This window comes from Lactuca virosa, chromosome 4 (assembly GCF_052849685.1).
Source record: "Lactuca virosa cultivar CGN04683 chromosome 4, Lactuca_virosa_CGN04683_v6, whole genome shotgun sequence".
NCBI classification, from domain to species: domain Eukaryota; kingdom Viridiplantae; phylum Streptophyta; class Magnoliopsida; order Asterales; family Asteraceae; genus Lactuca; species Lactuca virosa.
In genome coordinates this window covers 248,212,878-248,226,970 of record NC_136429.1, presented here as the reverse complement: position 1 = coordinate 248,226,970, position 14,093 = coordinate 248,212,878, and the positions used below count along the sequence as shown (strand labels likewise).

At 36.2% G+C, this 14,093-nt stretch overlaps 1 protein-coding gene across 1 annotated transcript; it reads left to right on the top strand.

Annotated features, from left to right (window-relative positions):
* The first annotated feature begins 11,780 nt into the window (after window positions 1-11,780).
* Window positions 11,781-13,736, top strand: LOC145105791 (Major facilitator superfamily protein). Its single transcript, XM_079042869.1, has 3 exons — window positions 11,781-11,874; window positions 11,966-12,183; window positions 12,285-13,736. Exons 1-3 carry the CDS (start codon window positions 11,781-11,783, stop codon window positions 13,734-13,736), a joined length of 1,764 nt encoding a protein of 587 aa, XP_078898995.1.
* Window positions 13,737-14,093: the final 357 nt, after the last annotated feature.

Here is a 14,093-nt window from a genome sequence, read left to right as displayed (position 1 = left end):
CCATACTTGATTACATATTGTAAATGGCTAAACTACCCTAAATGACCAAAATACCCCTACAGTTTTGTTTGATGGAAATGACTTAAATACCCCTGAAATCCTAACTCTTTTACTATGGCTACAATTCTTGAATTTCTTAGTTAATCCACATGAGTAAAATAGGAATTCCAGAATAACTTGATGTAAATGACCAAAATACCCCTACAGTTTTGTTTTATGGAAATGAGTAAAACACCCAAGAGTTGCTTACATACTGTAAATGGCCAAACTTAATATAAATAACCAAAATACCCCTATAGATTTGTGTTATGGAAAAGACTAAAATGCCCCTAACATCCTAACTCCTTTATAGTGGCTATAATTCTCCTACTTTCTTAGTTTATTCACATGACTAAAATACCAATACCTATCTAACTTAATATAAAATAGGATATAATAACTTTCAATACCATAAAACAACATAAGATACATCATTTCATTTATTGCATCACGTAGGAATGATGAACACCACATTAATCCTTGTTGTCATACACAATCATACGATTAAATAGCACACATACAATACAAATATCAAACCATTATCTAATCCAACTCCATGGCCGTTGCAGGACTGCTACCTTCATCTCCCATTTTTTTAGCAAGCTTCATTTTAATGATTCTCTCTAACTTCTTCCTTTTGTTAGGTGGTCTTACATGGTGAACTTGACGAACACGAGCATTGAACCTGACCCCTTCCCTACGTCCATTGACTCCCACTACTTGCTCATCCTGACCAGTCATCTCTAATGCATCACCTACATCAACCATTACCTCTTCATCCCCACCCCATTTTGTAAGGTTCACAGACTCCTATGTAGGTATAATCTTTTGTTTCTTTGTCCCATTTTGTTTCGATGGACCTGTAACTTGACTGCAAGTGGCCTTGTTGTGGTCTTTCTCTTTGCATATGCTACAAGAAACATTCTTCCATGCCTTTGAAATGGTGTGTTTTCCCACCCGTTCTGAAGCATCCCTTTTTCTCTTTATGGTTGGCCTGCCTGGCATTCGTCTTTTCAATGGAGGCAAAGGAGTATGAAGTCTGTAGAAGGCCACATGTTTTTTCCATTCATCCCATGGATGGGATGTTTGTAAGTATATGGAAGAATGCTGCGAAGTACAGTGGATCTACATATGGCCCACCAGGTGTGATATTTAAATACGCTAAAGTGGCAACCGAATGTACGCAACCATACCCATTAATTTTCCATAGCCTGCAACTTTATTCCTTTTTTTGAACATGAACAATATATGCCTCTTCCATTTTCCTTGCTTCAAACTTCATACTCCCACAAGATACGACCTGCCAATGCCTACATAGTTGAAAAACAAAAATATTAAGAGATGTGCCAAGTAAGGTATGGATGTTATTGGATAAGTGTACAAACCTTTGCTCAGTTTGGAGAATATTCAACCTTGTTCTAATATTTGGATAAACGAAATAATGATTCCATCCTTGTCTAGTTAGTTTCATACCACCATCCTTTGCATCACATATATACGAATGTCATCTAACATGCTTATGATAGGTTTCTTCCGGGTATCAAAAATCACACTATTAAAGCTCTCTGAAAAACCATTCTCCACCGACTCACAAGATGAATTGTGAACTCTGAAAAAAGCTAAAGACTAAGTCTTTGGATCTTTATCCATAAGATGCACAACTGCAGATGGATTCAACTTTTCAATCTCTTTCATAACTCCATTAAAATGTGCTTTAGTTGTTGCCTTGCTTTCTTTCCAAAACAAATTTTCAAACTTTGCTCCACTAAATCTCTTTCTAAAATTGGCATAGATATGTCTAGCACACTGCCTATGTTCAGCTGTTGGGAATACTTCTTTTATTGCCTCAACCAAACCCTACATATGTCACATGAAGGATTGAACTTAGAATTGCAATTAATAATTTTAGAACATGCAATATTTATGTACCATAACTTGTGTTGATCAATTAGAACCAAACCTTGTTCTTCATTCCAACATTGCAAATCTTCTTAAAGAGTTTCTATGAACCATTTCCAATTGTCCTTGTTTTCCACACAAACAACCGCCCAAGCAATTGGGAATATTCCATTGTTAACATCCCTACCAACGACACAAAGCAACTCCCATTGGCAAAAACCTTTCAGGAGACAACCATCCAGGTTAATGATGTTGGATTAATGTCTAAGTCCATAACTATAATTGGTAATACTTGACCCGACCCGACATGGTCCATTTGGGTTGCATGGCATCATGCATTTGGATAGACTATAATGAGAGAAATAACACTTAAGGTTGGTTAATATATTATAAGTTCTAATATATTAATAAGGTTATTTAATTAGTATTGATCAAGAATTAATTTGGAATTAATTAAGTGATCAAAAGGAGACTAATTAAATATATGGGTTGATTGTGTAAATCATTCATTCTTATATATGTGGGCTTGTGATCAAAGATTCCTTATGTTGGACTAAGTCCATGGGGTGACCCATGGATACTCCATGGAGGTTAAAATCCATGGAGCATAAGGAATGGGTAAAGTTATGAGTTACATGGTGTAACCCTAATAGCCACCATATAAAAGAATCCCATGGCTCAAGAAATCGTGCACTAATGTGTGAGTATGAGGGCTAGACGATTTCAAGGAGTGTTCAAGTTTCTCTCAAGTTATTCCAAGTGTATTTGGTGTTGTGTGAACCATTTGAGGTGTCACACTTGGGGCACTAGGCACTCAAGCTTCGTGAAGACATTCTACATCAAAGAGGTATGTATTCTATCTTGTTATATTTATTATTTTGTATGCTAGATTAGGATAATACCTTGGATGTTCATAATTGTATGTATAATAGAGAAAACATAGATCCAAGGTATTTAGGGTTGCATGTGCACTTAGGAGTGTTAGAATGCTCATAACCCAACAGTGGTATCAGAGACTAGGCTTGTTTTCTTGTTATACTTGCAAAAGTAGCTGAAAAATCGAGTTGGATGCATATATTCGATTGTTTTGGCTGGAATTGGACTAGGAACATTACCCTAAGATGTTTTTGGACTTATAAACTTGTTTTTGATGTGGTAATGTTCATGCTAATCCAATTTCTAAGATAATTGTCATAATTTCAAAATTTGTATTAGTTTGTATGTTCATGCTAATTTCTTGAAGATTGATGATTTGAATTATCTTGTTCTTATGAGGTTCTTAGATTAATAGAAAAGTTGTGTGAAATAGTTGTTTTCAATCCATTTTAATCTAAGAGTTGATTCCAAAGTGTGTTTTTGTAACTTGTCCTCAAGTTATATGAAAAGTCACATTTAAGAATCATAAAACTCATAAAAGTTGGCAAAGGTTACAAAATGAAGAGTCTAGTTCTAATTAAATGGTTTTATGACTCCATAACTTGTCCTCAAGTTATGGAGGTTCAAGAGTCTCTTCATTAAATTAAAAAAAAAAGTGTAACCTTAATTAGTTCCATAAGTTACAATAAAAAAAAAGTTATTTTTTTTATTAATTAGTTTAAAGTCTTCCATAACTTGTCCTCAAGTTATGGAACTTGAAGAGTTTTTTTTTTAATTAAAACTACTTTAAACTCATAAGTTATGAAATTAATTAGTTTTGAATAGTTTCAAAACTTTCCCTCAAGTTTTGAAATTTGAAAAGTTTTCACTTATGAATACTTTAATTCCAAGTTAGCCCTTAGAATTTTAAAAGTTAAAATTCAACCCTTATACTTTATAGTATTATAAGTTAATAATATTTATATATATATATATGTATAAGAGTAAAGTCAGTCTTACCGTTAGTAGGCCTCATTCACGAAGCCGGTCTATAAGGGGGGTATAAGGTTACTGCCTATAAAATGGCAGTTTAATGGGTGTCCACTCTCACCCACCGCTTCCTTGACTGGTGGAGGGTCGTTAGCCGAACGGGTAGGACAAGGACTATAATTCTCCTTTCATTAAAAGTATTAATGATAAATACTAAGTAACTAAACTCTTATTAATACCCAATCTTAGTTACTTAGGAAAATGTGAATTTGGTGCTAACCCATGAAATTACACTTTGCACTTTGCTTAAGTCGTTAGTGGAGCGTGTGTGGTTAACCGGCACACTAACCTGGACTTAACAAGGTAGGCAAAGGGTAACTTAATATTTATCATAGTATAGGTGGAGCGTGTGTGGTTAACCGGCACACTGATTAAGGGGTAAATATTAAGGGTACCAAGTATATTTGCATGGTTATTCACACCTTGTTTTGTGATCCTCGGCATCCCGGTCACAAAACCTGAAGGGCACACTCGAGATTGAAACATGCCTTTGAACAGTTCAATGAATCTCAAAGATCTAGGACTTTCAAATCTAATTAAAACCTAATAAATTATTTCGTTTTTCATGGTGGAAATTGGTGAATCGTCATTCACCTACCTTCAAATATTTTATAGCTTGGATTACGGCATCCCTCTTTTAAGTTATAAAATAGTTTGTTGGGTCCTAGCCTTAATATTTCATATTGGGTGTCATATTAAGGACTTTAAATCAACTATCTTGAATATCTCCCAAAAAGATGTCTGGTCTAGACATTTATGATCTTCCAAAATCTCTTGAAACAAGCTTTCCTAAATGAAGATGATGTCCCATGGATATCATACTTCTTTCACCTCCTCCAATTATTCTCCCTAACCCACAAGTTCCTAAAAAGTTTAAGGTCACTCAAGCCCTATTGGCAAGGCAAGGTCTAGGTGTGATCACATCTTGGAGATGTAGTCACATATTGACAAGCCGGGAGAGTTGGGTGTCAAAGTCTTGAGAAAGTTGGTGGCTCAACTACTTTCTAAGTCACATAGTGAGTTCTTTTGGGAATCCTATAAAACAGACTAAGACAAGACCCTTAATGATCTTATCTATTTGCTAAGATCAACTTCCTAAAACGCTATGGACATTGACAATGATGACATTGGATATCCAGTAAAGCTCTCTCTTCCCAATGGAAAGGGATCGGCCATAGTCAACTCGGTTGACCCAATGGTAAAGAGAGAGGCGAAGTCTGAGATAGTCCCATTATCAAGGGTCCATAGGTAACTATTGCCAAAGGAAGGGGCATTGGTTACGAAGCTGCCAAATTTACCTAAGGATGTTAAAGTCAATAAGTTTGGCTCTACTTCAGGTAAAGTCCATTGTCTAACTCTATTAAGTACATGCTGATTCTGATCACGAAGATGGATTTCAATCGCATGGTTCGGTGATCAGAATTTTGGGCTATTACTTAAGAGTTATGATATTTATATTGCTTAGGAATAGATAACAACAAGGTTTTCATATGGATTGTAAGGATAAGTTTTTCCGCAAAGTTTTAAAATAAAAGAAAAAGGTTTTGATTTTATTTATTTTAAGTATCCTTACAATGGCATTTGTGAAAAGTTGTTGCTTATAAGATTCCATTGATAGCAATATTGGAAAAATGGATTTGATTCTTTCGGTTGTGGTAGTGTCTAATATTACCAAATAAGGAAAGATTCTCATCACCGAAGGTTCAATTGGACCGAAAGTTGGAATCATGCAAGTTGTATAGTATGATGAATGAGAACTTTCAGCTTGGAAAATTAAGACTAATTCCTTATGTGAATAAGGAAAGGACTAAGGGATCGAGTACACATTCTTGTGCACTGGTCAAGTCCACCACAAAAGATCAAGAAGACTATTCGTCATGATTTACTTAAGTTCAGTAAATATGGTTATACTTATAAGTTTAAGTATAAGTCTGTAGCATTGGAGAAGTTTCAATGTGAGACAGAACGGATAAGAAGAATCAAAGTATGGCAGAAAGACAAAAGTTTCTCAAATATGAAAAGATGGGAGAGTACTTTAGTATCATGTTTATGATCATCTTAATGATTAAGATACCATATCACAATTGGTCCTCTAAAGTCATCTTAGTGCATTCTTATGACTAAGAAGAGGAGTCATGAATTGTTGAAATGGTTAAATCAAAAAGATGAGTCATACTTCGTTCCAAAACAATTCTTAGAGTCATACTCCAAGATTGTAACTTGAGTGACATATCTTAAAGAGGGTTTGTTAATACTAGTCAAATGTAAGAGTAAAAGGTTATCTACTCTTGTACATTTGAAATTGGTAAGTTGTGATGTTTTGGATAAAACAGAGACCAACTTAGGCCAATTGTGTAAAGTGTTAGTCTTGATAAAGAATCCGCACTATCTCTTGAATATTTGACAAGGGAGTCTTATATGTCAAGAGGACAGTGGGAGTCTTAAAGCTCTTGAAAGTTTCAAGACTTAATCAAGAATAAAACCTAAAGTCCTTCACTAGCACACGACTTGAGGTTTATAACCTATCGTGTTGAAATTTTTGTGCCTATTCAAGTTGGCTTTGCATAGGAGTTCTGAGAGTTCTCAATTGGTTGCACAACTACTTGGAAGCAATGGCAGGCACCTGAGCTGCCAAATGGCAAGAATTTAAGATTGCACAAGTTTAATCAATATGAGTTTGGATTTGTCACTAACCTTGTCTTGTGATTATGGTTTTGACAAATTCACATGGATAAGAACACATACACTATTAAATCTAAGTGTCATAAGGTTTCTCTCCGATTCATGAAAATGATGGTGAGGAAACACTTTCACTAAGTAGATTTTAGCTAGATAGCAATTGTGATATTTGCATTCTCAAAGTCGTTAGTGGAGCGTGTGTGGTTTACCGGCACACTAACATGGACTTGTGAGAAGTGGCAAAGGTCTAAACAATTGAGACTATGATTACGGCATCCCTTTTCATAGTTCTAAAATTGTTTAGACACACATGTGAGCTATCTAAGAGAGGTGTATGATTTTGATAAAGTTTTATCAAAACAATCTAGTATCAGAAATCTGAACTTTGGTAAGAAAGTCAGCTGATTTCTGAGTACATGTCAAAGCTAGTGGGAGCATAAGTGTTATGCTAATAATCATCATGTTAGTGGGAGCATGATAATTATGACAAAGGTTGCAAGTTAGCAATGTTAATTATAGAAAACAAAAGTTTCAATTCGTGAGGTTGCAGGGGTTGAAAAAGTTGTTTTGCTATAATTAAGGGAAAGTAAATTATACTTCATTTCAATTCTAAAAGCTTAGATTGAGATTTTAATCGTATTTAATCAAGGATATATATATGAATTTCATGTTGGAATGGCTCAACATAAGGAAATTCTATATATGGGTCCATTATTTGCGTTCTAAAATTCGATTATGATTACGACATCCCTTTTCATAATCTGAATTTTGAGAACTTGGCAAATTGAAATGGAAATATTATAGCAAAAGACTGGTTTAGTCTTTATGTGAGACATCATGAATCGTGTCACATATGCTTCGGATATAGGATCGATTACATGTGCTATATTCATCCTTTCTAAAATTTTCCAAATGCCTGGGGCATTATGAAGGGAAAAGGTCTAGAATTGGATATGACTAAAATGATTAAGCAATTGTCGAGGACAATCTAAGGTTTACCAAAGATTGGTTGCTCAAGGACAGTTGGAAGTATAATGTTAATTCTGGAAGGACCATATTGACATAATCTGTAAGGAGGCAAGTCTTGTTCAGAAGTGATAGTCAAAATGGAATATGGAAATGTTTCAAAGTTAGAAATTATTCAATCTGTGTAAGATTAGGAAACTTAATGAAAGAAGGATGTTTCCAAGGAGCTGATCTCCTTTGGAATGCTCTGTAATGATTGTTGTCAAGTCTTTTTGACTTCGTGCATAATCATTAAGAGGATCAATGCATATAAGTTTAGAATCTAACAGATTTCAGTAAATGGCATGAATTTGGAATTCTTGCATTTGCAGTAAGGATTTGGGACTGTGAAAAGAGGATCATTGGAGTGATGTTCAATTGATCTATTTTACAAAGTAAAGATCATAGACAAACATAGTATGCATACTTGGTGTATGGCATGACTAGTGTTTAGAAAACATAGTGTACATGCTTGGAGCATGGGACAACTATTGTTTTAAATTCAAGTATAAAGTTGATAAAACCAAAACAATGAATAATGAGTAATCAGTATGGTGATAAATAAAAGTGTTTATTTATATTCATAGGGTTTGATACCATATTTGATTCATTTATTCTTGTGTTTCACTTTGCATGTTTTGACTTCCAGAATAACTAAGTCGCTCTTCCTGAATGATTAAGTTATTCAAACCATCCACAGTCGGTCATATGTTGGAAGTAGATATGAATCAAGACTGTCATGGGTTGGTTTGTAGAGGTCCAAGTTGGTGGACAAAGTGGTGCTACAACACTCATGAGTGCTCATAAGTTCTGAGTATTGGATTCAACCCGCGCTCATTTGAATCACTTCATGGATTTTATCACGAGTGATCATGAGACGATAATATCTTATATTCTTCAAACCTAGAGATATGAGTTGTTACTATGAGTTGGTTATACATTGATTGCACGAAAACGCATTGGTAACTCGATAAAACGTGCCTTTGTGTATGAGTCAACAAGTAGTAGAACAAGCCATATGAGTCGAAGTTTATCAATTCCTTTTACCTTCGGGATAAAAGCGATATCTGTGGGCCCCTCGATGATTTAAAGATGATACATGTGAGTGCTTGGTCATGCCAGGACTGATTTGATTTGTTCAATCAGTCAGTCATCATGAATCGGAAATCGGGAAACAACAAATGGACAGAGAGAATGATTGATAATCCATGTCTCAATCCATATGATATCTAGAATGGAGGAATATATGATCCCTTATCTAATGGACAAGTCATTGACAAAGGTCAGAGTTCATCGACAAGGTCAGAGTTCGACAGAAGCTTTTGAGAGCTACGATTGCTGATCGGTTCCTGAAGTCATACACAATAATAGTTTTAGACTTATCCAAGTGGGAGACTGTTGGATTAATGTCTAAGTCCATAACTATAATTGGTAAGACTTGACCCGACCCGGCATGGTCCATTTGGGTTGCATGGCATCATGCATTTGGATAGACTATAATGAGAGAAATAACACTTAAGGTTGGTTAATATATTATAAGTTCTAATATATTAATAAGGTTATTTAATTAGTATTGATCAAGAATTAATTTGGAATTAATTAAGTGATCAAAAGGAGACTAATTAAATATATGGGTTGATTGTGTAATTCATTCATTCTTATATATGTGGGCTTGTGATCCAAGATTCCTTATGTTGGACTAAGTCCATGGGGTGACCCATGGATACTCCATGGAGGTTAAAATCCATGGAGCATAAGGAATGGGTAAAGTTATGAGTTACATGGTGTAACCCTAATAGCCACCATATAAAAGAATCCCATGGCTCAAGAAATCGTGCACTAATGTGTGAGTATGAGGGCTAGACGATTTCAAGGAGTGTTCAAGTTTCTCTCAAGTTATTCCAAGTGTATTTGGTGTTGTGTGAACCATTTGAGGTGTCACACTTGGGGCACTAGGCACTCAAGCTTCATGAAGACATTCTACATCAAAGAGGTATGTATTCTATCTTGTTATATTTATTATTTTGTATGCTAGATTAGGATAATACCTTGGATGTTCATAATTGTATGTATAATAGAGAAAACATAGATCCAAGGTATTTAGGGTTGCATGTACACTTAGGAGTGTTAGAATGCTCATAACCCAACAAATGATCCTCCTACATCCTCCCCTCCATCCCTCTTTTACTAAATCAAAACATATGTACATCTTGTTGAAGTAATTCTTACCATCATGCATTGCATAAACACAAATTTTAATTGTGGATACATGATTTGATTTTTAATCTCCTCACCATATGACCATATTCTTGCATAATTTTTTGCTACTGTGCCTTCAGCTAGAGTCAATGCATACTTCTTGGCTCTCCTATAGTGACTCATACTGACATCAATGCCAAAAGTGGGTTTTACCTCCTCTCTAAGTAATCAGACACTCATCTTTTGATTGTTATAAAATTGTTACTTAAAGTGGGTCCCTATCCATTTGTAAGTCATAATTGATTCGAATTTGAAATTCTTTGCACAATTATGCTCACCAATAAGAGACTTGATCTGGAAAGACTTATCATCACTCATCCAAGAACCCCAAACCCTAAATGTACATTTTCCATCACAACATTTGGCAAGCAATCGTCTACTATCATTCTTAACAAAACATAATTGATAACCATTTGCAACAACATAGTTAGAAAGCATGTGTTTCAATTGTTTAGGACTCTCAAACCTCATACCTAACACATGTTCCTGCTCCTTCCAATTGACCTTATCATTGAAAATGTTTGGCAACTCGGGATAAACATCTTCATTGTCACCCATGTCTTCTTCCAAAGGCTCACCTACACCTACATTCTCACCCATGTCTAACTGAAGCTCATTATCCTTTTTGAAAAAAATGAGGGTTCTCATGGTCATCCTCATCGTCATCGGCATCCTCATGGCCATTGTCTTCCTCATCGTCAACCTCATCGCCATTGTCTTCCTCATCGTCAACCTCATCCACATCCCAATGTCATGCTGCAACTTCCTTAATCAGTCATGCACCATCAAGTACCTCTTCCTTTATGTTACCAACAACCTCGCCTTTGTGTTCATCCAACCATTCCTGCATGTTACTATTCCCAAAATGGTCTACATACATAGGGAGTATAACACCATATTCATATGCAATTGCTATAAAGTCGAAATAATCCGGGTCATTGCTAATTAAAGGCAAACCTTTTGGAAAATCAATATCAGGTTGGCAGTAATAGAGCTTCTCACACTTTTCCCCAGTGAACCTTTCGATGAACGCATAGCACCCGTCCTTGTGCATGCATGCGAAATCGACGTCCGAAAACCTCTGAGTAATTACGCCGGTGTAGCGTATGGGGTATTTAGCGAATATTCCTTGGAAGTACACATCTACTTGTAAGAATACGGGTTCCATGTTTGAGGTTTCAAAAACAGAAAACAACAAATGGTTTATCGATGAAGTGATGAACAATGTAGGTCAAAAGGGCTCTTTTATAAAACATATACCGCCAGTAAGAAGGAAACGACTAATTAATGACATGCACGGACACAGTCAACATCCTATGTGGTGTTACTAGAGGGAGGTGGACTAAAAGTAACCGGCTGACCCCTTCACAAATGAAATAATGACTTAATCGACCCGACAAAGTGTAATTTCAACTTGATCAACATAGGAAGATAACCTACTAAACTAGCATTCTTTTATTTGAAATTGGGGGAGACTGCCTCCAATGATATAACGGTTGATCCCCCCATGGTTTCAATGGGCATCAAATTGTAGATGAAAACAAGATTTCAAGCAAACTACAAAAATGTCGTCATCAAAGGACATGGATTTCCGAGTGCGACCATTATATTTCTACTATTTCTATGATTACTACCTTAATTATAAGCTTTACAATTGTTGGGTTTCAAACACTTATAGGTGCTACACTTTTTTAATAAAAAGCAACAATCTTTTATTTGACAACAAACTACCAACGTTCGGGTCATATTCATGTGTTAATTTGACGTTTTTTTTTTTTTTTTTTTCGACGGCTTGACTGAAAGAGTTCCTTCGGCTGAAATGTAGGATCCCAATTAACAAACCTAAAAGAAAACCTACAACGACTCCAATATTATAGCCACAAGTTCACTCTCTTCAAAAATAGGTAATCCAATGCGAAGTTACGCTTAGAACCCCCACAGTCGTCCTCTACATAATCCCACTTTTCAATAATCATACAACTAGAAGAAACAAAATGGAAAGCGGCCGTCATTCTTCGGCCGCCATGGAGGAACCAAAAACACCCACGAGAAAGAAAGGTGGCTGGAAATCCATCAAATACATTCTTGGTAACTGCTGTTTCATGTTAGTTTGATGCTATCAATTATTATTTGACGAAAACATAGTTTGAACAATTAATTTACAGTTGCTGTTGAACAGGTAACGAGTCGTTTGAAAAACTGGCATCGATTAGTTTGATTATGAACATGACAGTTTATTTACGATCAAATTACAACATGAATGGCATTTTCCTTATAAATGTGGTTACCATTTGGATGGGTACCTCTAATCTTTCAACGTTGGCCGGTGCTTTCATCTCCGACGCCTATATCGGCAGATTCCTCACTCTTTTTCTCGGATCCATAGTGTCTCTTTTGGTATGTAATAGATCACAACCCTAAAACACAACAAAAGTTCACTTAGGGTTTAACTTTCTAACATGGTTTTAATTAATCAAACTTGTTACTTAATTAAACAGGGTATGGGTATGATGACGTTGACTGCAGGTGTGCCGCATCTAAGACCACCTAAGTGCACCGACGGGATTAACTGCGTGCAGCCGGAAAACTGGCAGCTAGCGTTTCTCTTCGCTGGACTCGGCCTCTTAGCCCTAGGAGCCGGCGGTTTAAGGCCGTGTGGTATTGCTTTTGGCGCCGATCAGTTTGACACCACCACCTCTAAAGGAAAGAAACAGCTTGAAAGCTTCTTCAATCTGTGGTACTTATCATTCACTTTAGCTCTCCTCCTAGCTCTCACCGGAGTTGTCTACATCCAAACGAACATCAGCTGGGTGATCGGATTTGCAGTTCCGACAGCCTGCTTGTTGTCCTCCTTCATCATTTTCTTGATCGGCCGGCATACTTACGTCATGAAGAAACCAGTTGGGAGTGTTTTATCTGATATCGTCAAAGTGATTGTTGCTTCAATACGGAAACGTAAAATACCATATGATGATGAATTAAGATACTCGTGGTATCAAGAAGAATCGGGGTCAAAAGAACATAATCTTGCACGAACCCAAAGATTCAAATGCTTAGATAAAGCAGCCATGATCGTTGACTCGAGTGAATTGAATTCTACTGGAGTGGCTAAAAATAAGTGGAGATTGTGCAACGTACAACAAGTGGAGAACTTGAAATGTGTCGTTGGAATCTTGCCCATTTGGGTGTCGGGTATCGGGTGTATGCTTGTGAATGATCAACAAACCACATTTGGGATCCTGCAAGCCATCCAAATGAACAGAACAATCGGATCCAAGTTCATGATCCCACCGGGTTGGATGACTGAGATCTCGATGATCACTTTATCAATATGGATCTTCGTTTACGAAGGGATTTATATCCCTAAACTTACCAAGTTCTTCAAAAGGGATGCAAGATTAACAATGGCCATGAGATTTCGTATTGGGATCATTATGTCGATTCTTTGTATGGTAACAGCCGGGATAATAGAAAGAAAACGCCGTGATTCAGCCTTAAACAGCAAGACCTACGTTGCACCACTACATATATCGTGGTTGATCCCTCAGTTAGTTCTTTCGGGATTGATGGAAGCGTTTGATAATGTGGCGATGATGGAGTTTTTCACCACTCGTATGCCGGAAAGTATGAGGACTATCGCGGGTGCCATCTTTTTCATCACTTTATCGATCTCCAGCTATTTAAATACGCTGATCGTTAATATAATCCACAAACTAACAGGGATGAACGGAAGAACACCATGGTTAGGTAGTCATGATCTTAACAACAACAGGCTAGATTATTACTACTATATTATTGCTGGTTTTGGAGTTTTGAATTTGATTTATTTCACATTCGTTGGTTCCAAACATGTGGCTCCGGCGAAAGTAATTGGGGTGGAGGAAGAGCTGCCGCAGGTTGAAGACGGTGGCCGTGGCAAGAATGCTCTCGGGGGCTACCACGAAGTATGAAGAAAGTAAGAGCCTGGTGTAAATTTGATGTTCACATTATTCTTGGGTCGGAAAGATATGTGTAATCTGCGTTTGAAATTGAAGGTTGTTTATGATGATCAAGGATTACATTATGAATTATATAAAATTTAATTTGACATGGTCGATAATACTTCAGATACAAACAAAAAAGTGAATAATGTATATTGAATTGGACTAGATGTGCAAATATGACTATTGATAAATGTACTGTGGAACAGATTAAAATTTATAAGGCTTGTGGTTAAGTTATTAGATGTTATTTCACCTCATAATTCTAGTCATATATTGTGTTATAATAACAAGTATAGAAATAATAACTATGTAAATAGGTAATAA

Excerpts from the sequence above, each read along its gene's own strand:
- LOC145105791 (XM_079042869.1), top strand. The coding sequence starts at position 11,781 with ATGGAAAGCGGCCGTCATTCTTCGGCCGCCATGGAGGAACCAAAAACA. Across the intron at positions 11,875-11,965 it reads ATCCATCAAATACATTCTTG|GTAACGAGTCGTTTGAAAAA; the intron begins GTAACTGCTGTT and ends GCTGTTGAACAG. Across the intron at positions 12,184-12,284 it reads GATCCATAGTGTCTCTTTTG|GGTATGGGTATGATGACGTT; the intron begins GTATGTAATAGA and ends TTAATTAAACAG.